The 25762-nt window shown below is 34.5% G+C and overlaps 1 protein-coding gene across 1 annotated transcript in view; it reads left to right on the top strand.

The window, feature by feature from the left end:
- CAND1 (cullin associated and neddylation dissociated 1) overlaps positions 1-25762 on the top strand; it is a 41598-nt gene that overhangs the window by 13261 nt on the left and 2575 nt on the right. The window contains exons 3-13 of the mRNA XM_063075765.1: positions 7102-7256; positions 9001-9124; positions 10733-10989; positions 11074-11179; positions 12396-12541; positions 17113-17405; positions 19024-19165; positions 19521-21014; positions 21790-21885; positions 24762-24931; positions 25014-25178. Coding sequence (XP_062931835.1) covers positions 7102-7256; positions 9001-9124; positions 10733-10989; positions 11074-11179; positions 12396-12541; positions 17113-17405; positions 19024-19165; positions 19521-21014; positions 21790-21885; positions 24762-24931; positions 25014-25178 — 3148 coding nt within the window. The remainder of the gene's footprint in view (positions 1-7101; positions 7257-9000; positions 9125-10732; positions 10990-11073; positions 11180-12395; positions 12542-17112; positions 17406-19023; positions 19166-19520; positions 21015-21789; positions 21886-24761; positions 24932-25013; positions 25179-25762) is intronic.

The following is a 25762-nucleotide window of genomic DNA, read 5'->3' as shown; positions in this document are numbered from 1 at the left end:
GCTTAATTTACATAGTAAGTTACTAGTAAGTATAACGTTTAGTTTTGTATAAAAATTAAATTATGGAATTACATGTCATTTTGTTATGTCATATGTGATCTCTTTAAATAAAGCATTGTCCCATTATTACTTCTTTATTGGATTTTTTTATAAAGGTTTTAAATTTGTTTTAGGCTAACCTTTTACATATCTGCTGTAAAAGCAGGCAAAATGTGAGAAGTTATTAGTCAGCCCGTTGATATCACAGTTTGTCTATTCTTTTGATTTCTTTCTATGGTTTGGCTATTGTGAATAAATATACAGTGAAAATTATTGTACCAGTCCCTTTTAGGACATGTGTCTTAATTTCTTGAGTGAAATTGCAGTTGTCCATGTAGCTTTTTAGGAAACTACCAAATTGCTTCCCAGAGTATATGTACCACTTTACATGAAAGTACCAGTTTTTCACCAATACCTGCTTATGTCAGTCTTTAATTTTAGCTGTTTCAATAGGCATATAGATGTGGCATTAATTTATATTTCCCTGATGATTAATGAAGTCAAGTGCCGTTTCTTGTGTTTATTGGCCATTTGTTTATTTTTTGTGGATTTTTCCAGTTTTTAAAATTGGGTCTGTCTTTTTATTATGAAGTTGTAGGAGTTCTTCATACAGTATGGATATAGGTTTTTGACATATACATGTTTCGTAAATATCTTTTCACAATTTGATGGGCTTAGGTTTTTAATTTTGGTTTTTAATTTAATTTAGAAATTAATTAATTTTTTTATGGTCGTTTTCTGTGTCCTAAGAAATCTTTATTTACCTTAGGTTGCAAAAAATTTCTCCTAATAAGCCTTAGATTTTTAGCTTCTACTTTTAATTCTGTGATCTATCTTGTATTAATACTTGCGAAGGGTGTAAGGTAGGAATTGAGTTCATTTTATTTTTCCATACGAGTATCCAGTCATTACAGCACCATTTATTGAAAAGGCCTTCCTTTCCCCTACTGAATTATGTGGCACCTTTGTCAAAAAATCAATTGACTGTAAAAGTGTGAGTCTATTTCTAGACTCAATTCTGTTCCATTGATCTATTTGTCTATTCTTATACCAGTACAAAGCTTTTATTAGTGTAGCTTAGCGTTGTGGCGGGCTATCTGGTGTCTGTGTATTGTAGGATATTTAGCAGCATCTCTGGCCTTTATTCATTATTTGCCAGTAATCCCACTTTCTCCAGTTGTGACAACCAAAAATGTCTTCAGATATTGCCAAATGTCTCTTGGAGAGTAAAAATCACCCTTGATTGAGAAATATTGGAATAGATACATAGTAAGTTTGAAGTAAGGTAGTTTGTTTTCTACCTTCATTCTTCCCTTTCCCAAGAGTATTTTGGTTTTTTAAAGTCCTTTATATTTCCACGTAAATTTTAGAATCAATTTATCAATTTCTATTTTTAAAAATAAATTTGCTTGAATTTTGATTGGAATTATGTTGAAAGTATAGAAATATTTTAGAAGAATCTACATCTTAACAATACTGACTCAACCATGAACCACAGTATTTCATACTTAGTTATAGTAGTTTTTGAATCCTCAGGGTTTTCTCCCTAAACAATCATGCATCAGAGTATTCCAGTTTCAATCCTGATTTTGATTATTTGTGTTCTCTTTTTTCTTCCTTTCAGTTAATCTAATTAGGAATTTATCAATATTAGTAATCTTATCAAAGAAGTGACTATAGGGTTTGTTCATTTTCTCTATTGTTTGTGCCTATTTTATTGATTTTTTTTTCTCTTATGGCTTTCTGTCTACTGACTTCCTTTCTGAATAAACATTTAAAGGTATATATTTTTCTCTAAGTATGTCTTTAGCTACATCCTACAATGTTGATATTTTCCTTATTCAGTTTGAAATATTTTTTATCTCAGTTGTGATTTTTTTTTTTTTTTTGTCGTTTTTTCGTGACCGGCACTCAGTGCACCGGTCAGTCCTATATAGGATCCGAACCCCCGGCGGGAGCGTAACCGCGCTGCCAGCGCAGCACTCTACCAAGTGCGCCACGGGCTCGGCCCAGTTGTGATTTTTTTAATCCATGTATTATTTAGGAGCAATTTCCAAATATTTGGAGGTTATCTAGATTTTTATTTTTACTAGTTTCTAATTTAATTTCACGCTAGTCAAGTAACCATACTCTTAAGATTTCAGGGCATTTTCTTTCTTTTTTTAACATTTATTGAGATTTATAGTTCACCATATGGTAGGTCTTGGTGAATGTTCCATATATACTGGAAACGAAAGTATACTCTGTAGTTGTTGGGTAAAATGTTTTATAAATGTCAGGTCAAAGTAGTTGATAGTGTTCAGATTTATATCTGTTCTGATTTTTTTGTTGGGTTATCTGTTGACTACTGAGAAGGTGTAAAAAAATCCAACTATGATTGTTGATTTATTTTTTCCCTGTAGTAATGTCAGTTTTTCCTTCATGCATTTTAAAGCTTTATGATGTTAAAGACAAAATTATTCTGACATTTGTTTGAATAGCAGGGAAGATTTTATTCAGTACTATTGTGATAGGAGTCAATACTACAGCAATAGGAGAGAAAGATTGGTCTCAGCTCTGAATACAAGAAGGACAAGTGGAGATTTATGGCCAAGAAGCAGAATGGGGGAGTCAGGGGATGAAAAATTACATAAGAGGAGACATCAGAGATGGTGAGATTCTTGCTACAATTGGGCTATGCAGGCCCAGTAAGGATGGGGGCCAAGACCAAGGCGTTACTGAACCAAATGGAGTCCATTTGCCAGTGAGAACAAAAAGTCAGTCACTGAAGCATGTGTCTTTGCAGTAGAGAAAAAAAGTTTATTTACATGGTGGCCATGTGATGAGGAGGGAGATCTTGTATCTCAGATCTGCCTTGCCCAGGGGTGGAGAGATGGTATATTTATGTGGAAGTGGTCAAGGTTGGGGCAAAGATCTATGTAGGCGCAAGCCATCTGCCTGCCTCTACAGGTTCATAAAATGGTGGGTCTGGAGGCATGGTTTTCGGACATTCTTGCAGGCTCAGTAGAGGGATCTGTGGCCTCAACTAGCTTAGTCTGGTTTGTGTTGCGCTACACTAACTCCAAGGATCCCGAAAAACACCTTCAGGCACCAAACTTGTGACTTCTGTACCAGAGGCATTATCTTAAACGGCAGATAGGAAGAAACAGAATGAGAGGTTAGCTATGGAATTTTACTGAAAGAATGAGCACTTTAGATAGGGAATAAATTTTAATCAAAAGCCACAGTTACAGAGGCTTAGCTGAGAATAGGGCTCAGAGGAGCCTGACTAAAGTTTGATCAAGGAGAGTGTCTTTGTCAGTGGCTAGTTATGTACACATTTATAGCTGTTATGTCTTCCTGATGTTTGGCCCTTTTAGGACGATAAAGTGTTTCTCTTTATCTCTGATGACATACCTTATAATGATTTATATTTTTCTCTGGTGTTAACATAGGGTGTGTGTGTGTGTGTGTGTGTGTGTGTGTGTGTGTGTGTGTGTGTGTGTGTGTGTGTGTGTGTGTGTGTGTGTGTGTGTTATATCTTTTTCTGTTCTCATTTTATCTACGTTTTTATTTTTAAATTATTTTAAAAACATTTTAATAAAATGTTTCTTGTAAGCAGCAGGTAGTTAGGTCTTGCTTTTTTCTTTTATTTAGTTTTATTATTTCTGCCCTTTAATAGGAGTGTTTAGTTCATTGATATTTATTGTAAATATTGATATGGTTGGATTTAGGTGTGCCATTTCACTTGTTTTCTTTTCTTTCTTTTTTTTTTTTGTTTTTAAAGATGACTAAGGGGATCTTAACCCTTGACTTGGTGTTGTCAGCACCATGCTCTCCCAAGTGAGCTAACCGGCCATCCCTGTATAGGGATCCGAACCTGTGGCCTTGGTGTTATCAGCACCACACTCTCCCAAGTGAGCCACGGGCTGGCACTATTTTTTTTCCTATGTGTCTTGTTGGGTTTTTCTTCTTCCCTGCCCAGTTTTGGGTTAATCAGATACTTTATAGCAACAGTTCTCAAAATTTGATACAGTGCCCTGGGACATTTCGTGATCCTGGAAGGGTCAAAACTATCATATGAATAAATACTAAGGCATTTTTTCCCTTTTGACTATCATTTTCTCATAAGTGCACAGTGTAATTTTCCATGGGCCACATGACATGTGATATAACAACAGATTGATTCCCATACATTAAAAAAATTTGCAAAATTGTAAAACAGTGCTATTCTATTTAAAAAAAAAATTTGGAGAATATAGGCTTGTTGGTTAGCTCACTTGATTAGAGTGTGGTGCTCATAATTAAGGGTTCGGATCCCTGTACTGGCCAGCTGCTAAATACATTTATGTTATACATACGTATATTTTTTATATATGTACTTTTTTGTTAAAAAAATGTTATTTATGCTAACATGTAGTGATTTTCTTAATTTTAATATGGTGAATGTTAATTTGTTATTAATATCATAACTTTTCGGGGGGGGCTCTTCAATTATTTTTAAAGTGTTATAAGGGGGCCCTAGACCAAAATGTTGGGAATCACTGTTTTATATTATTTCATTTTGATTCCTCTGTTGACTTTTTTGGTATGTCTCTTTATGCATCATTTATTTTAATTGCCACTCTAGGCTAGTGTATTATAGTCTGTTCCTGTTGCTTATAACAGAATACTTGGAACTGGGTAATTTGTAAGAAAAAGAAATTTATTGCTTATAGTTTTGGAGGCTCCAAAGTCCAGGGAACACATCTGGTGAGGGTCTAGCTGGTAGTGATGCAGGGTCTCACATGGCAAAATGACAGAAGCAAAAGAGAGAGACTAACCTTTTCATTCACTCTCCTGTTAAAGCCACCAGAATCACTCCCCTTATTACATGAATGGGTCAATCCATTCATGAGGGCATAGTCCTTGCAATCTAATCACCTCTTAAGGTCCCACCTTTCAACTATCACAACAGAATTTCCCACCTTCTTAACACTGTCACAGTGGGGACCAAGCCTCAATGAGTTTGGGAGGGACATCCAGTCTACTGGATAAATTTATTAACAATATTTCAAATGAATACTGTACCATTTGATATAAATTATATAAATCCTACCATAGCAGGTTTCCATTTACCTTCCTCCTGTCATTTGTGCTATTGCTGTTTTTTATATATTGGTAAGTATGTGTATGTGTTTCTATAATATGGCATTATTTATAGTTGGAGGAGAAAAATAGTCCTTTAAATATATCCTTTTATGTTTATGCACATTTATCATTTCTGGTGATCTTTATTGCTTTCTCTTAATCCAACTTACTATCTGGTTTAATTTTTCTTTACCCTAAAGAACTTTCTTTGGCAGTTCTTACAGTACAGGTCTGGTGGTGATGCATTCTCAGAGCTTTCGGTTATCTGAAACTGTTTTTAATTTATCTTCATGTTTGAATGGTAATTTTACTGGATATGGAATTCTAGATAGGTGCATCTGTTTTTTGAGCCATTGTTTCCTGCCATTTGAATAGATGTTTTGTAAAAGATAGTTTTAGAGATTTCCTAATTGTTATCTGCCAGAAGGCTAATTCAACAAAGCTATATGCCATTGCTGGAAGCTAGAACCCTTTAAATTCATTTTTGGAATCTCTTTTATCTTTACTCCCAATTTTAATTGTTTTATATCAGGTCACTCCTTGTATCTGCCATGTTTCTGTTATCACTGACATTGGATTAGGCTATTCTTGGATTTCTCCAAACAACTTTTCAGTTTATTTTTCTTCCTTTTTCTTAATTAATTAATTCTCAGTTGCACTGAGTACTACTCTACTCGAGCAGTCAGCAGTTATTTATTGAGCATCTATGTGTGAGACATTGATCTAAGCATTTATCAAATTAAACTTTTCATCATGTCATTTATGCTTGAAAAATTGCATTGGCTTCCAATTTTGCCACATCACATGTAAATTCATCAGCTTGACTTTAAACATTATCCAAAATATCATGGGGGCTAATTTTCGTATTGTGTTTTTCATCTATTTTTTGTATCAAGCAATTCTTTTTACTTCTCATTTCAATATGCATTCCATTCATTCTGGTTTCTGGTCTTTACAAGAGCTTGTCTCTCTATGTGAAGTGCTTTTCTTTTCTAACTATCTCATCAAAGCACAGCACCTAAAAAAAATCTGACTGTTAAGGCGCAGTCTCTTGCCCTTTAAATGCTAACATTGAATTTAAAAGTTTTTTTTGAAAGAAACTGCAGAATAGTGACTTTGTCTTTGTTTCATAAATAGTTATGTGTCTTCCTTACCTCACTAACCAGATGGTAAGTTTTTGAAAATAGAGGCCATACCTCTTTTGTTATTCAATAGTCTTGAATACACTGGCTTCTCAGTGAATATTCATGTGCCAAACTTACCTACTGTGTGCTGAAGTCTATCGGAAAGGACACAAAGAAAGGACTTGTCTCTATCCTCAAGGAGTGGTTCAACCAGTGGATGTAATGCCAACCTATAACAACAGTATAAAATACTAATAAGAAAGGTATATGCAAGGTACTTTGGGAGCACAGAGTAGTCCTAGCTTGTTTTGATTTTTGTATCCAAATATTTACTTTATGCTTTTAAAATTTAGAGAAGAAAGTAAAAGGAACTTTGTAATATAAATAAAGGAAACTCAGCGACATTAGAAATTCTTTTAGTTCCTGGGGTAGAGTTTGGTAATAGAAAGAAGGGGTCAAAATTGGCACACTGATACATTGGATGAAACTTCCGTTGTAGGTAAATCTTGTTAGGAGCAGACTCCTAATTAGCCTTTTTATTATTAAAAAGTTTTTTATTTGAAGGGTTAGGGGTGGAAGATGGAAAAGATCTTCAGTTTCATGATAATATGATAAAAATCAGTTGGAAAAATTGGAAACCACCTGCAAGGAGCTTATCAATAAAGTATTTCTTTAATATCGTTACTTGTATAAAATTTATGGTATAGGTATGCTGTATATTTTATGTTGAGAGTTGCTAGGCAGAAAAGTTAATGTTTCTACTTATGTATTTTTCTGGTTTTGTGTTTATCTAGATTAAAAAAAAATTTTTTTCTTCTTTATGTTACAGTCTTGGCCCATTAGTGAGTAAAGTGAAAGAATACCAAGTAGAGACAATTGTAGACACCCTCTGCACTAACATGCTCTCTGATAAAGAACAACTTCGAGATATTTCAAGTATTGGCCTTAAGACAGTAATTGGAGAACTTCCTCCAGCTTCCAGTGGTAAGCCAAGAGCACTTTTTTCTTCCCATTTTCTGTTTACATGGAGGTATTTCTCCCCAATCTTTTTTTTCCCTCCTGTCCAGGGACAGAGAGGTGTCTGTCCTAAAAGATCTTTGTAGGCATTCCTTTGAACAATAAGTCTGAGGCCTTATTTTTAAAAAAAATAAATTAGGTTTAAGTGAGTATTATTTTGATTGAGTTTAAATATCTCATATGAATGTCAGTTCTGAAGAATTTTATATGTTGTAGCAAGATTTATATTATTGTATGTACCCTGACTGCAGACTAGAGTTATGCAATGAAGGAAAAGATAACCAAGTCATGAGTTCTGATTGGTTTTTTATTTTCATTATTAATTTCGCTTTATGTCGCAATTTATTACGTAAAATTTAACACAGTTAATACATAGCTGTGAAATAGTTCAGTTTACTGGTAGCTTTAATTAAAGCTGAGTTTTTTATACCTATTTGGTAATTTATAAATTTAAAATTATAATTAATGAATTTGTCAATTAATTAGTTTTTGGCCTCTGACAGAAATGTCTAGGTATAGTAAGTCTTTGAATTGGTCTTGGTGTCTAAGCTATTGCTAAAATTAGCGGTCTAAAAGTTACTGTCTTATCTGCAAATGGGCTGACATTATCATCTCCCTGTTTCATGGGAAGATTTAGATTGGTAATCATGTAGTCTGGTTATGTTGCTTTCACTCATTTACTTCATAAATACTTATTAATCATTCATTCAGTATGCTAGTTATCATGGTAAATGCTGCATGTGTTTTATTCACTTATTCTAAACATCAGCTACATGGGAGGTCTTAATATCCCCCTAGTTTGTAGTTGTGGGAACTGAAATTCAGAGAGATTAGGTTAATTCACTCAGAGTTTTGAGTACCTGGTTGGGTGAAGGTTTGAATCATTATCTTTTAATCCCAAACTGATGTTTTTTCCACTGTATCATACCAATATTACTTTACCTTATTAAGTAGTTACTTCAATAAAATATTTCCCCAACTCTGAAGTATGTTATTTATCATTGTATTAGCAATATTGATATTTTCCTCAGTTTTTTTCCTCATGGAAACAGGTTTGCATTTAGCTGATTCCTGGTTCTAGCAAGAATTCTTTTAACCATTCAGATTGTTACCTTCAGAGCTACGTGTTTCTTTTTTCCTCACTTGTTGACAGAAACATCACCTACTTTAAATAGTAATAACCCTGATTTACAAGCCTTGGACCAACATTTCTGCTTTATAATGTAGCTGTGGAATCTTTGAGTTGGAAAGGACTTCTGTTAGAAGTTATAGCTATCTGTTAATTTTTATTTAAAGAAACTATTAAGCACTGGAACTCAGAATGTTTTTATTACACTGAAGTTTAAAAGTCTAGGTTACTAGAAAGGAGGAATCGAATAGAGAAAACTCCTTGCTGCTTTTCAATCTAGAGGTGAAAGCACTACAGCTACTGCTGGCCCTGTAGCTACCATTCATGCTGGTGCATAGAAATACTTATCCAATAGAATCTGTTGAATCTATGTTGTTTTCCCTGTGTCCTATACACCTAATTCTTGTTTATGTATTAAGTTATTGAAAAGCAACTTGTTTTGACATAGATATTTTTTTGACTTGGGTCTCTTGAGTCTCACATTCAAGTTTAGAGTTGTTGAATATTTGGTAGCTACCATGAATGTTAGGTAGAATTTGGCATGCTTGCCTTGAAGTTATTATTGGTTTCTTCTTCATGCAGGCTCTGCATTAGCTGCGAATGTATGTAAAAAGATTACTGGACGTCTTACCAGTGCAATAGCAAAGCAGGAAGATGTTTCTGTTCAGCTAGAAGCCTTGGATATTATGGCTGATATGTTGAGCAGGTAAATGGGCCTGTCATTTGCATTACTGGCGATACAAATACTATGTTCATTTCTTAAAATCCCCTTCTGGTATATTTAATAAAACTTGGTCCAAAATTATTCATGTTTAAATGTGTGTGGTGGGGGGTGAAAGGAGAAATAAGCTAATTATACTTATGCAGTATTGCACAGCAAATGTGTTTTGTAGTTCTGAAAAATAATGAATAAAATTTATGATTTAAAAATTTTCAGCAATTTATGTTTTGCTTTACTCTTATATTTTTGCGTTCAGTAATCTGTTTAGAGAAAGAGATATGTCAGTGGGAGTTAAAAATTTTTTTTTTTTTTTTTGCTGATAGTCTTTAGCAACCATGTTCATATTGCATGTTTTTAGGGAGGAAAGAGTTGGCTTTCATGCATTTGTTGCTTTTCTATCTACTTTCCTTTGGAAGTTAAACTTCAGAAGATAAACAGACCTAAGCAACCTGTCAATTTCAGTTTAATCCCTAATTCTCTTAATCATTGTAGGTCATCATTATTTGTGTGGATATTATTTGTAGCTAATTCAATTGAACTTAGTCAAGTGCATTCATGTGGGTATATGTGTGTATATAAAGTGAGGAACTATCATCCTGGTACACAGAGAATTTACACTTTACTATACGAGATGAGAACACAAATAACTATAAGGTAGAATGGGACTAAAGACTAATTAGGAGCATAGTGTGTTTCGGGGGTAGAATGGAGGGATACAAGCAAGTTTTTTGTGGAAAGAGAGGTATTTGAATTGAGTTTTGAAGAATGAATAGCACTTTCATAGGTGACTGTGCTCAGGTGTAGATACATCAGCATAAGTAGTGTTGGATTGGGGAAACATTATATTCTAGTTTTCCAGAATATAGAACAAATAGAAAAGTAGTATGAAATCATTTTGATAGATTGGGTCATATTGAGGTGGGTGGGGAATTTATACTTAATTTGATAAGCAGTGAAAATTCAGTGAGACATTTTGTCCTGTGTGTGATTTGATTATTAGCACTGTCCTGGAACGTTATGGATGTTTGAGTGTTATTTACTCATTGAACTGTACATGTGAGATGATTGAGCAGAGAAATGTTGGACCAAGAGGACCAATGAAACTTAGTATATAGATCTATAGAGGAAAGACGGTAAGGGAGAGGGGGGAGTCAAGAGATGCTGAAGTTTTGAGTGTTTTGAATCCCCTGAAACGCTATAATCAATAGAGAAAATTATTTAGAGATTTAAAAAAAAATTATCTTAAATTTATAAAATTTATAAAAGAAGAAAAATATGTCAAAATCATTGTGGGATTTGGGGGGGGGGGGCAAGATGCTTTCCCAAACCAGTAGGTTGAATATTTTAGAATTGATGATATAGGTCTAGATTCCAGCAGTTAGTTTGGGGATATACATTTTAAAGCTGCATTTACTCAGCTCAGGTTTTCAGTTGCATTGGTAAAGATGGTGAATTTCAGTTTTCCTTTCATTCTGAATTTGGACTAGTCTCAACTTTATTTATTCTCTGAATATTGACATTGAGGTCAGAGGCCAGACATGTTAGTAGTGCTCAGATATCTTGAATTCATTTGTTTTCTTTTTTTATTTTAAGGCAAGGAGGACTTCTTGTTAATTTCCATCCTTCAATTCTGACCTGTCTACTCCCCCAGTTGACCAGCCCTAGACTTGCAGTGAGGAAAAGAACCATTATTGCTCTTGGCCATCTGGTTATGAGCTGTGGAAATATAGTTTTTGTAGATCTTATTGAACATCTTTTGTCAGAGTTGTCCAAAAATGATTCCATGTCAACAACAAGAACCTACATACAATGTATTGCTGCTATTAGTAGGCAAGCTGGTCATAGAATAGGTAAGAAATTTTAAAATGTTTTAAAGTTTTCTTTAATTAAAAAATATTAACACATGTTTTTAAGAACTAATATGCTTTTCTTAGGTGAATACCTTGAGAAGATAATTCCTTTGGTGGTAAAATTTTGTAATGTAGATGATGATGAGTTAAGAGAGTACTGCATTCAAGCTTTCGAATCATTTGTGAGAAGGTAAGTTTTTAAGGTCTCTATTTTTTAAAAGAAGTTTTTCCTAAGTAGCATAATAATTAAGATTTAGATTAGGCATGTGAGGAGAAATGGCTTTTTGGATTTCAGATGCATTTTAATTAATTTCTCATTAAAGAATAATTGATAACCAATACAATATTTGAAGCTAATGTCATCTTACTATTATAAATTGTGGTCATCACACTTATTTGGAAAAATGTTTCCTTTTTTCTGTTAGGACTTTATTTAAAGAACTTGGGAAAGGCATTTATAATTTGGTTTACTTTAGCCTCTTTAGAAGGGAAGAGATGCCAGTATGACAGTGTAATAATAATGTCTATCCTGAGAGAGCAGCAGGGTAAATTATCTGGTCAGAAAAAATATAGGGAATTCTATGTCTTTTTAATAGTTATTTCAAGTCTGTCACATCCATTTTGTAAATTTGTAAACCTTGGTTCTGGTATTTTCAATTTTCACATCCATTCTCAATTTGTAAACCTTGGTTCCAATATATTTTTAAAAAGCTTAAAAAAATTGTGCATTTATGTACTAGAAGGCAATACTATGTACTAGTACTATGTACTAGAATGGCAGAAAAACAGATTTTTTGCCATTGGCTAGTATAGTGTAGCACAGTGTTCTGAGACCTAACTAGTTGTTTTCTGCAGTTATCCCTTACCACTCATGGTTTTGAGAAGTGTCTTTAAAATCGTATCAAATTTTTAAAATCAGAAATTGTGAGATTTATTTCTGTCCCTTTAATTGAAAAACATAAATTAATCCTTTATTTGCTGGCCCTGTGGGCATTTATATGTTTTGTCCTCTCAAAAAATAGCTAGAAGACCAAGACTAGAAGAATATGCACTGGCATTTTCACAAATAATCTAGTCACTGAAGACCATGTTCATCTAGACTTGGCCTTCTAATGACATGTTGAGAAGATAGAGTATGTACTGATTTCTCTTTATACTACCCCACATTAAACAGTTAAAATATGGGGAAAAAATTTCGTCTCAAAGTTGGTTAAATAAGCACAATTTGAAAGGAAATTTTTAAAAACACAAAGTCCATGGGAGGGAAAGGTCAAAGATCACTGGTGCTAAGTAGGTTGGGAATCACTTTGCTATGTTATTGCTGGTAATTAAGCAAAATGTCGCAGATAATTGCATCAAGGAGAAAAGTACAGTTATTCAAGGCAGCTTTCTGTTTTTGTCTTCAGATGTCCTAAGGAAGTATATCCTCATGTTTCTACCATTATAAATATATGTCTTAAATATCTTACCTATGATCCAAATTATAATTACGATGATGAAGATGAAGATGAAAATGCTATGGATGCTGACGGTGGTGATGATGATGATCAAGGTATTTCAAGTCAAATAAAAAGAATCTATTTGTTTAATTTTTGCAAAAGAACTGATGTTACAGATGAAGATGATTCTTACTGCAGATTGTACCATTTGTTTATTTATTTATTTATAATAATGATGAGTGGGGAAGAAACACATTCAGTTTCTCCCACTATACCCAGTATGCTTCTGACACCAGATGTATGGGGATTTCTCCGCACACACTAAGCAAGCAATCAGTTCTGCGGATACCAGCTGGGTATCTCTAATTCAATTCTGATACTGTTTACTTGTAGATAGTGTTAGATCCCACAAGTTGAGGGCTTGGTTGCCAAAGTGCCCCCACTTCAGATGCCAGTCACAAGTCCAGGCCCCTGGAACTTCTGACTGACCAGCTACAAATCGGGGTTCCCACAGCCCCCTCTTTGGTTTTGATTGATTTGCTGACTTGCTCACAGAACTCAGGGAAACACTTATGTTTACCCATTTATTATAAAGGGTATTACAAAAGATACAGATGAAGAGATGTATAGAGCGAGGTATAGGGGAAGGGGTGTGGAGCTTCCATGCCCTCCCTAGGTGTAGCACCCTCCAGGAAATTCCACATGTTCATCTACCTGGAAGCTCTCCGAACCCAGGCCTTTTAGGTTTTTATGGAGGCTTCATTACATAGGCATGATTGATTAAATCATTGGCCTTTTAGCCCCTTTCCTCTCCCTGGTAGTTGTGAGGTGGGGCTGAAATGTCCCAACCTTCTAGTCTCGCCTTGGTCTTTCCTGTTACCAGCCCCCCATCCTGAAGCTACCTGGGGGCTACCAGCCTTCAGTCAACTTATTAGCATACAGAAAGATAGTACTTTGAAGATTCTAAGGATTTTAGGAGTTATGTCAGGAAAGGGATGGGGACTAAGACCAAATATGTATTTCACAATATCACAAGTAAAAATGGAAATGTCTTCAGTATTCGATAATAGCAAATTGATTAAATTAGGGGGCATCGTGTATTGAACTGCTATGCAACACATTCACAATTATGTCTAGAAAAGCATTTAATAATGCTGTTAGTAAGATGAATGAAAAAGTGGATAACAAAAATTGCTCACTGTGTCCCAATTTAATTTTTCAAAATATACAGAAAAAAAGTAATATTACTAGTCATTTTCTCCTGACTAGCAGTTATATATGATTTTTGTTCTTTAGTATTAGATTTTCTACAAAGCTTTTTTGTCAGCGTTTTTAATAAAATTAAATCTGTAGGTATACATATTCAGAGCAGTGTGGTTGGTACTGAAAGAATATTAGTTTGCTTGTACATAGTTACGTGTCTGAAAAATCCTAACTATTGTTTGAGGCACAGTTTAACTTTCATGAGTAACGTAAACATTTCTGAGGTTTCTAAGACTGATTGAAGTCACATTGCTTTATGATATTTACTCTGAAAGGAGTAGCACTTCAAGGACATAGGGGTTGCTTATGCTTAGTTCTTTCTGTTTGTATTGGAAGAATTGTAAGAGATATTTAAATGGGTAAATTATTAAGTACATGGGTTGGTAGATTTCCTGTTATTTTTCATTATACTTTTTAGTTTAGATTCTCTGAAGGAGTTTATATAATTAGTTTCCTATAAAGTCTGTAATTTTACCCATCTTTAAACAACAACTACAAAAAAAACTTTTTCAACTCTATATACTCTTAGCAGCTACTGCCCAATTTTCTCCTCTATAACAAAACTCCTCGAAAGAATGCTGTTCAATTCCTTTCTTTCCCTTCTGTCTTAAACCCACTCCTCCAGTGATGGACAAGATTGCACATGCTGCAAATGTTTGATTCTGCCTATTACTCAGTTCTAGCAACACTTCTTTATTTAGTTACCAGGATACCACACTTGCATGGTTTTAATGCTGTCATTGTGATTCCTCCTTGTCAGTCTTCCATGTTGGCTCTTCTTCATCTCCCTGATCATAAACTTAGAGTATTCTAGCACTCAATCCTTGGACTTATCCTTGGACTTATCTGTTACACTATTAATTTTCTTGTTGATCTCATCTAGTGTCCTGGCTTTAATATCAATTTTCTGACAACCCAGATCTTATCTTTACTCCAGATCTCTCCTGTGAATCCAAGTTCATATGCAACTGCTTAATTGATGTTGCTGCTTGAATGTCTAAATGTCTTCTCTCTACCCTTTCCACATTCCCCATCTAACTTGTTTTTTCCTAACCCTTTTCATCTCGGAATGGCACCTCCATTCTTAGTTTCTCAGGCCAAAAACCTTGGGGTTATACCTGATTCCTTTCGCTCACACCTCTCATCTGGTCTCCTACCTCAGAGCTTTCCCCTCACTTGGTGTATTAGTCTGCTTCTGTTGCTTATAAGAAAATACATGGCACTGAGTAATTTATAAGAACACAGAATTTATTGCTTATAGTTTCTGAGGCTGGGAAGTCTGGGGAACACATCTGGTGAGGGTATTCTTTGGTGGTGGCTTTACAGCAATGCAGGGGTCTCACATGGCAGAAAATGGCGCAGCAGAGACTCTCACATGCTGTCCTTTAAAAGCCCTCAGAACTACGACCTTAACCACTATTATTAATCCAGTCACTATGGCATGGTCCTATATTCTAATCACCTCTTCAAGGCCTCACCTTTCAATTACCCTAATAGGATTTCCCATCCTCTTTACACTGTCACAGTCAGGACTAAGTTTGGGGGGGACATTCAACCCAAGGCACTTGGCATATACCCTTTCTCTCTTTTCAGCATTTTTATTTTCATTATGACACTTAATCACTTTCTGACATAGTTTATTATCTTCCACCTACTAGAATGTAAGCTTCATGAAGGCTAGAAATTTTAATCTCTTGATTGACTGCTTTATTCCAATGCCTACGACAGTGTTTGACACACAGTAGGCACTCAATAAATATGTTGTATTAATGAAGGGAAACCTTAGTATTATAATATGAATATGCTGTGGAGGAAACAGGAATGCATGTTCCAGGTTTTGGATGTTGGTTTTTAGTGTGCTAAATAACAAAAGCAAGTCCTTCAGCTGCTGTCTTAGTTATATCAATTATACTTAATACATGTCTTTCCGTCATGGTGTTATTGTGATTCATAAAATCAACATAATTTCAGTGATTAGGACATTTGTTAATTTTTTTTTTATGATCTTATGTTCAATAAATTTTATGTTTCTGGGATGCAGTCCCCATAGTATGTTGACATGGGAAAAACTTCTATTTATTTGCTTTTTAAATGGATGGTCTATTTTGGCAGTACCTTTTAACTTTTATTTAAATAGGTATTGGTGAATGAATGAAATGCTTTGTGTTTAGCAGTATTTGGTTGAATTTTCTATAATGTGCTAAGGATGATGAAATTAAGTAAATCATTTGGAGATTGGAAAATTTTATTATGTATCCTGTAATCTTCCAAGGCCTAGCTAGTTACAGTTGACTGTTAGTAAGCTAACTGGAATAAAAACCAGTAAAGAGATATCATCTCTCTCCCCAATTCCCTTTGTTGAGGAATCATTTCAGGGCTAAGTCTTATCTAAGAATAGTGAAATTATTGTTAGATAATTTTAGACTGTCACAAGAACTGCTAATATTTTTGCCACCTTCCTGACTTTGTGTTACCCAACCGATTCAGCCTGATGGTTTTAGAAGGAAATAATTTTAAATAGAGATTTTACACACACATTATATCTGTCAAGTATACATAAGTGAGATGTACTTCTTAATGCTAATGCTTGGAATGTTTAAGGTTTAACATTAGGAGTTTGGAGAAGATAGTGCTCAGATTTTAAGTGAGCAGCATTTGTTATAATTAAGAAAATAGGAGAATAGTTTCATTAAAATACATTAAGACGAAATTGTGAAAGGTTGAGAATATACATATTTGTTCCTAATAGCAGATCAACAAGTTTAGTGAAAAGCCCTGTAGTCACAACAACGCAGTTAGGACTCATTTTCCTCCCCAGAAAATTAGTTCTACAACATGTCCTTGTATTGGTAACCACTCTTTTTATTCTGTAATCTATAAATCCATTTCATGCTTTATCTTCTGAACTCCCCAGTTGATTGTTTGATTTTTCTATAGTGTTGAGTCATTTGAATTTTGTTTCAAAGGCTGGAAAATTTATGGTTTTACAAATATTCATATTCTAAAGAAGTTTGTGTTAATGTTTTTAAAGGATTATAAATAAGTAGCAGTTTATTACCCACAATAAATGAGAAAATGTTTATCAAATTAAAACACAATCGTGATCATTTTTCTTTAGAGGTTAATTTATTTGCAGGTTTATATAAGTAACAAGCTCTGCATCTGTATAAGTTTTAGATCTTTATAAACTTACCTGTTGCTGTATATGTTAGTGAAAAGTTAGATTAACTGTTGTGGTTGAAAATATCAATTCACTTCCTGTATTAAATGATACACTATTTAAAAAAAAATTTTTTGTTTTTTATTTTTAATTGGAACATAGTTGATTGTACATATCTGTGGGATACAGCATTGAATATCAACACCTGTATGAATGTCCTCTTATCATTAATAGCCTGTTTGCATTAAAACTTCCCTTTAGGGAGTGATGATGAATACAGTGATGATGATGACATGAGTTGGAAAGTGAGACGTGCAGCTGCTAAGTGCTTGGATGCTGTGGTTAGCACAAGGCATGAGATGCTTCCAGAATTCTACAAGACAGTCTCTCCTGCACTGATATCCAGATTTAAAGAACGTGAAGAGAATGTGAAGGCAGATGTTTTTCATGCGTACCTTTCTCTTTTGAAGCAAACTCGTCCTGTGCAAAGTTGGCTGTGTGACCCTGATGCAATGGAACAAGGAGAAACACCTTTAACAATGCTTCAGAGTCAGGTTGGTTTATAAGTATGGCTTAGAAAGTCGTGATAGTGAATGTGATGTTTTTAGAATTATTTTTATGTGGAAAAGTGAGTTCCAGAATGTCTTCTGAGAAGCAGAAAGTTATGGGGTATGTTCATACAATAGTTAATATATGTTAATATTATGTTATTTATAAATCATGGAAGTATTCTTGATTTGACTTGATAAACAGTATTAAAGTAAAGATTCTGTAATTTTATCTTTGACATTAACGGAGAAGTCTTAGAGCTGTGGAGTCAGACTGTTTGTGTTCACATAATTTAGCTTCACTATTAATTTAGCTGTGTGATCTTGGACAAGTCATTTTATTAAACCTCACTTTACTTACTTGTAGTAGAGTTTACTTAGAAATACCTACCCAGGGTAGTGAGAGATGAGCTGATTTATGTAGAGCATTTAGTGTAGTCCCTACTACATAGCAAGTGCTTGATATTTGCCAGCTCTTATTATTAATAAAAACACATTTTTTCACTTGATGACATTTTTTTTCTAAGATCCTAAACATTAGAGCTATATTGGTCCCATTTATTGAATATATAGTTCATGCCAGGCATTTTCCTGTCTTAAAAGTAATTCCTACGGCAGCCCTGTGGGGTACATAAAAACTATGTTCATTTTTATAGATTACAAAACAGATGTTGAAGGTGATTAAATCAGAGGAGGAGATACACATATCTACCTTGTTTTCAAGTAGTGAAAATAAATATTTTGTGTCGAACTTATTAAAAGTAAGCGCTGAAGATTAATTGTAGAAGGAGATGGAATAAAGTGTATGAATGGTATAAGCAATAAATATGTGTGTAGAAGTCAGGTATTGTTTAGTAGAATCATCAGGAATTCTGATAATGCTGTGGGGAATTAGTTAGGTAATCTCTTGTCTTTAGTTTTTACACCGTTTAATTATGATATGAGTTTGTGTAGTTTTGTTGTTGGGGTTTTTTTGTTTTTAATCTCCACTTACTGTTCAGAGATTTTAGAAGCTGTCTGTAGCGGCATCCATAAGATTTGTTAGTAGAGAAATAAAGTTTTACTGACTAACAAAACATTGGAAAGTTTAGAGCAGATGTCTTTGAATCATACCCCTGCATTTGAAGTGAGGTTGATGTCATTGTAACACAAACTGACAGCAACAAAGAGACCTGTGTTGATTTTCCATAATTTGTCTTGTTTCTTTTGATGCTTTTATGTACTGTTTTTGTTCGAAATACCATTTATAAATTACACTCCTAAATTTGGTTGAAAGTTATTTTAAATTATTTGGTTAATTTGTTTTTAGTCGCATGCTTTTCATAATTAAAAATTAATCAGGAAAGATTATTTTGTTGCCCTGCAGAAATCTAAATATAGCTTTTCTCTAATTTTTTATCAGTATCAAGCAAATACATTTACAAGAGAACATATATAACACATGCGACAAACTTTGTATCTGTAATAATCTCGTTAGTATTAGCAATAGCAATAGATAGCAGAATTAAGAATTTAACAAAACAAGTTAAATTCTTCCCTTTCTCCCCATTCCCCATAATTTATGTTAAGTGTACTGAGGAAGTACTAGCAGTTGAACCAGCTAATGAGTATGTGATAATTACAGGTTCCCAACATTGTTAAAGCTCTGCACAAACAGATGAAAGAAAAAAGTGTGAAGACCCGACAGTGTTGTTTTAACATGTTAACTGAACTGGTAAATGTATTACCTGGGGCTCTAACACAACACATTCCTGTGCTTGTACCAGGTATGAAAGAAACAGTAAATCTCTTTTCGGACTTACTAAAGACTTTGTTAAGACTTAGATAAGCCTAAATAGTGGTTTCCTTCAAAAGAGAAATTTGTAACAACTTAATTTGCACATAAGACTAACTTTTTTATCTAGCCATATTGAGCACCTGTTTGAAAATGGCAGGTAAAAAGCTTAAAATCTTACCTTAAAATCTTTGGTTTTAATATTTATTATAGATTGTGAAATTTCTACTACTTTAGAGATAATATGATGAAATGGGAACTTCAGTGGTATTTTAGGGGTTGATTTTTAATTTTTTCTTTCTTAAAATTCTGCATAGAAATGATTGGATTTTTTGTTGGCTTTTTAGGAATCATCTTCTCACTGAATGATAAATCAAGTTCATCAAATTTGAAGATTGATGCTTTGTCGTGTCTATATGTAATCCTCTGTAACCACTCTCCTCAAGTCTTCCATCCTCATGTTCAGGCTTTGGTCTCTCCAGTGGTGGCTTGTGTTGGAGACCCATTTTACAAGATTACATCTGAAGCACTTCTTGTTACTCAGCAGCTTGTCAAAGTAATCCGTCCTTTAGATCAGCCTTCCTCGTTTGATGCAACTCCTTACATCAAAGATCTATTTACTTGTACCATTAAGAGGTTAAAAGCAGCTGACATTGATCAGGAGGTCAAGGAAAGGGCTATTTCCTGTATGGGACAAATTATTTGCAACCTTGGAGACAATTTGGGTTCTGACTTGCCTAATACACTTCAGATTTTCTTGGAGAGACTAAAGAATGAAATTACCCGGTTAACTACAGTGAAGGCGTTGACACTGATTGCTGGGTCACCTTTGAAAATAGATTTGAGGCCTGTCCTGGGAGAAGGGGTTCCTATCCTTGCTTCATTTCTGAGGAAAAACCAGAGAGCTTTGAAACTGGGTACCCTTTCTGCCCTAGATATTCTAATTAAAAACTATAGTGACAGCTTGACAGCTGCCATGATTGATGCTGTTCTAGATGAGCTCCCACCTCTTATCAGTGAAAGTGATATGCATGTTTCGCAGATGGCCATCAGTTTTCTTACTACCCTGGCAAAAGTGTATCCCTCTTCCCTATCAAAGATAAGTGGATCCATTCTCAATGAACTTATTGGACTTGTGAGATCACCATTATTGCAGGGAGGAGCTCTTAGTGCCATGCTAGACTTTTTCCAAGCTCTGGTTGTCACTGGAACAAATAATCTAGGATATATGGATTTGTTGCGCATGCTGACTGGTCCAGTTTACTCTCAGAGCACAGCTCTTACTCATAAGCAGTCTTATTACTCCATTGCCAAATGTGTAGCTGCCCTTACTCGAGCATGCCCTAAAGAGGGACCAGCTGTTGTAGGTCAGTTTATTCAAGATGTCAAGAACTCAAGGTCTACAGATTCCATTCGTCTCTTAGCTCTACTTTCTCTTGGAGAGGTTGGGCATCATATTGACTTAAGTGGGCAGTTGGAACTAAAATCTGTAATATTAGAAGCTTTCTCTTCTCCTAGTGAAGAAGTCAAATCAGCTGCATCCTATGCATTAGGCAGCATTAGTGTGGGCAACCTTCCTGAGTATCTACCATTTGTCTTACAAGAAATAACCAGTCAACCCAAAAGGCAGTATCTTCTGCTTCATTCCTTGAAGGAAATTATTAGCTCTGCATCAGTGGTGGGCCTTAAACCATATGTTGAAAATATCTGGGCCTTGTTATTAAAGCACTGTGAGTGTGCAGAGGAAGGAACCAGAAATGTTGTTGCTGAATGTCTAGGAAAACTCACTCTAATTGATCCAGAAACTCTCCTTCCACGGCTTAAGGGGTACTTGATATCAGGTGGGTATCTAGATTTTTTTATTTAAAAAAGCAATCATTGACAGTTGGTTACCTTGGGAGATGACTGATGAGATAGTTAAACCATGTCTGTATTTTCTTTCATGTAAAAGCTAAGTATATGATGAAAAAGTACTGCCTTATCCTATAATATAGGGCCATATTGAAATGACATTTTCTTGTTTGTAAGGATAGAGTGTAATTAGATAATGGCTAAATTAGTCTGTTCTAGTTCCTTATGACTACATTTTAATGTTACCATATTGACTTAGAATGTGGGAAAGACAGATGCCTTTTGAATTAATATAATCTGAAGAGCTTGCTAGTACTAATTTTAATACTAAAATTGGTGAAAGTACTTAGTTCAAATGAAATATCTTATAGTTTTCAGATATATCAATGTCAACCCCAGTAGAGTAAGTAGAAGGTAGTAATAACCATTCATTCTTAGAAATTGCTTTCTTTAATAAAAAATTTGAAGATTTTATAAGCTATTTATGGATTTAACCAGTTCCCTTTTGTGAAGGCTAGATCTTCTACTGTTGTTCTCCCAGATCCCCTCCTTTCCAGAAGAAATTGCTTCATTTGAAATCTTATGGGATTATATATCATAAGGTGAGTAAACTTTGCTTTCAGGATACTAAAGGAGCAATAAGAAGTATCGTTGGCCAAAGAGAATTTCAAGGAATTGAAGATACTGGTGTTATTTGAAGTGGTTTGAAAATGATGGATTTTAGTGTACAACATACCAATAGACTTGCACTTTATTTTTAATTAGGTTCATCGTATGCCAGAAGCTCAGTGGTTACAGCTGTGAAGTTCACTATTTCTGATCATCCACAGCCTATCGATCCGCTATTAAAGAACTGCATAGGTAATTAGAAACAAAGATAAACAAACTGATTAACTATTTTTGGGGAAGATGAGTTATTGTCAAGGAACTCTTAATTTCAGTGACTAAAAATATCACTGAGAAAATAACATGCTCATGATTGTTCCATTGAAAAAACAATTGATAATATATGATCTTGTAACTCTAGCTAATTACATTTGCTTACATTGTCATCCCTTAGTTTGAAATGGTTATGAGATGATTTTGCAAGTAACTGAAACTAGGAAATACACCAGCATGTCTTTAGAGTCAACTACATATTTAATAATCATATTTTGGGGATAACCTAAGATAACTAATGGGTACAGCAAAAAGATATAGATCTATGTGAACAATCAGAAATTTCCTCATAAATGAATCTCACTTAAGCTATTAAGGCCCAGATTTTGATTATTGCTTGTAACCCTCCAACTTCCGAGGAAGTCTGTGGAGACTTCCATATGTAAGGTGGAAGCAACCCAAAAATAAAAAAATAAAGTTGAGTAAAGTTCTTCTAATTCCCAGAAGAACTAAGAGGAGATACCCAAGAAAAACTAAGGCTATTTCTATTTCTTTGATGACAAGAATTAACTTTGGTGATTATTTGTGATTTTATAACTTCCCTGAATTTTATTGTTTTCATCATTGGTTTTCCTACAGTTGGTAGTAGCCAAAAACCCAGTTTGTTGCTTTGTTGAGGACAGGAGAACTGGATATACAAGCAGGAATATGACAAAGAAGCTTTGTAGCTTCATGCCATTCTGCAGGATGCCCAAAAGGGAAAAAACACAATTTAAAATTTGACCTGTAAAAAGGGATTGCCAATTCAGAGTAGGAGGGAAACAGGCACAAATGGATGATATTGCAAAGACCTAGAAATAACTTAAATAAAGTCTATATGAGGAGATTCTTGCCTCCATTTCCCCCACCCATTTTTTGCTTTGATATATTTATTCGTATTGTGTTATTGTGCAAGATAGGACAGAGGAAGAGGCCTATGCCACATCTCTAGAGATACCTTTCCAGGTTGACAGTAGTCAGCAAGTGTGCATCGTTGCTATAGTTATTCAGTCAGGTGGTCATCATTCTAATTGAGTCATGATCTAATTCAATATTTGTGATTGTTTGAGCACCTAGGAAGCTTTTTAAAAATGGAAACTCCTAGGCAAAGAATTGGGGACCACTGATCTTAGTTCATGACACCATTTTGTCCATAATAATAGCAATATTTTAGAGGTTTTAACTGAAAGAAGATACATACTCTATTCTGATTACTCTTCTAATCTACCAGTTTAGTAATTTTATGCAAACAAAGGTGGGGAGGATTAATCTGATACATTTAAATTGTTTTTGAAACCATGCTATTTCCTAAACTACTTTTTTTTTTTTTTAATTAGTGCTGGAAGTTCCTGGGTGACTACATTGAATTTACCAGACTAGTGTCTAAATTCTCTCTTTTCTGCCACTTTTTCAAATTACTGTTTTTTTAAATTGACATTTAAGTCTTCTGTTACCTCCTTCATTTCCCTGTGTGTTCTAAAAGATTGCTGATGGTAGATTTGAGATCATATGATGGTGAATGATAGCTACATGTGCTCAACAATATACATGCTGTTTATTCTGCTCAGTTGCTGTTATCGACCAGTACCTGAGGGGAGATGGTGGGGAATGAAGAGATACATTTATGGGATCAAGGAGGACCGTACAGGCTGATGACCTGTAAGGCATCCTAGTTTATTTTAGGTTCCTTTTTATAAGCCAATGAAAATAACAAATTGTACTGATTAAATCAGTTATGTCTGGTACAAAGCTATTTATAGAACATTTTCAGCTGCCACGGTGCTTGAAGGTTCATGGCTAACTACTTATCAACAAAATAAGAGCAAAAGTTCCTCATTTACAGAGCAAGAGTATAAGTTCCTCATTTACAAAGCTCTCAGGGTTCTGGATTCAATCAAAGGTCAGACCTCAAGGGGAGGGAGAAGGGGGAAACAGGCAAAACGGGAAGCCAGCCTTGCTGGCCTGTTCCCTAGAATAGCAAGGACTTTGTCAGCTTCCTATTCAGTACCTCACAAATAGCCTTACAAGGTTTATAGTCATTTTATTGATGGGAAAACGAAGGCTCTTGCCTTAAGTAACTTGTCCAAAGTCCATAAATTTAACGAGTGAAATGGTCTTCGCGACTCCAGAGGTCTTTGCATTATGATTTTGTCTCCATATTTGCAAGAACAAGCAGACTTAAATCTATTTTTAAAGTAGCTAGATGCCTTCTTTGGTTTTTGTCCTACATTAAGTTTTTGTTTTCTCCTTTTTATTCTTATCCTCTTATGAATCCGTGTATTTCTTGTTGAAGCTAGAAATAAAACAGGGCTTTTGGTGGCACATTTCTCTTCAGAATTTGATGAACTGTATACCTGTCAACAGTATCCCTTCTTTATTAAGCAATGGTCTGTCCTCATCTTGTTCATCTTATTTTGAACTTGTTTTGTTGTTGCTTTTAGTGAACTCCAAGGAGAATCATGCAGATTATTAGTCTTTTTGGCTGCTGGCTCCATCACTTCTCTGTGCATCCCACCTCTTTATAAAGTATCTATAAAAGTAGTATTCAGGAACTTTATGGACTCTCCTTCCATACTCTTCTGTATTACAGGCTGAGAGTAGGTTATCACTTGAAAATCTAGTTTCAGAAATGTTAGTTTTCCTTCCACCAAAAGAAACTTTATGGTTCACTTAGTATTTCATCAGTTTCTTCCATGACCTTCATTGAAGAAATAACGACAGCAACAAAAATAAACTACATCAATTTAGAAAACATATCATGTATATTGTATTTTAAGCTTACCATAACAGTATGTTGCTTTTTAAAAAAAAAATTTCAGGTGATTTCCTAAAAACTTTGGAAGACCCAGATTTGAATGTAAGAAGAGTAGCCTTGGTCACATTCAATTCGGCAGCACATAACAAGCCGTCATTAATAAGGGATCTTTTGGACACTGTTCTTCCACATCTTTACAATGAAACAAAAGTTAGAAAGGAGCTTATAAGAGAGGTAAGTTAGTTAGATTACACTGTTTAAGCTTGTCTTTTACTTTTAAATGTGGCATATTCACACATTCTTTTTTGCTTAACAGGTGGAAATGGGTCCATTTAAACATACAGTTGATGATGGTCTGGATATTAGAAAGGCGGCTTTTGAGTGTATGTATACACTACTAGACAGTTGTCTTGATAGACTAGATATCTTTGAATTTCTTAATCATGTTGAAGATGGTTTGAAGGACCATTATGATATTAAGGTAAGATGTTTGTGCCTGTTTGTAGAAAGTTTTAGAATCCTTTGCTATACTATAACAACTTTTGCTTCTGTAATTTACTCATGAGTGTGAGAGAAATTGGATTGTCTGTCAGGATTTGTATTATAAAGTGTAATATGCAAAAGTAGAGAGGCAGTGTAACATCAGTTGACATATGGGAAAAATCCAGAACTATTTTTGTTGGAGGAGAATGGAAGTGGATGCCAAATTCTTAAGAAATGCTCTGTGCTGACTTGCTTAGTGAATAGTTCCTAGACCTTTCCCTCAAAATATGAGTCTAGCTAGATTTTGCTGTTCAAAATAAAAATATATGACCTTTTCAGCCTGTTTTAATATTGGACTGTAGTTGCTACCCATGAAGGTTTTTTTTTAGTTTACCAGCATTCTTGATTCATTTTCTAGGGCTATCTTTGGGGCTGATCTGAATGATAAATATTTACCTGAATGGAGTATTTTTGTTTTTCAATGTAATACTGCATTTAATATCAAGAATTGTGTTGGAGGGCAGAAAAAAAAATTTTTTTTGTTGGAGGACAACATGGAAGAACTGTTTAGATACACAGAGC

The sequence above is a fragment of the Cynocephalus volans genome, chromosome 12 (assembly GCF_027409185.1).
Source record: "Cynocephalus volans isolate mCynVol1 chromosome 12, mCynVol1.pri, whole genome shotgun sequence".
Taxonomy (NCBI): domain Eukaryota; kingdom Metazoa; phylum Chordata; class Mammalia; order Dermoptera; family Cynocephalidae; genus Cynocephalus; species Cynocephalus volans.
The sequence above is the reverse complement of the archived record's forward strand: the minus strand, read 5'-3'. Positions and strand labels throughout refer to the sequence as shown.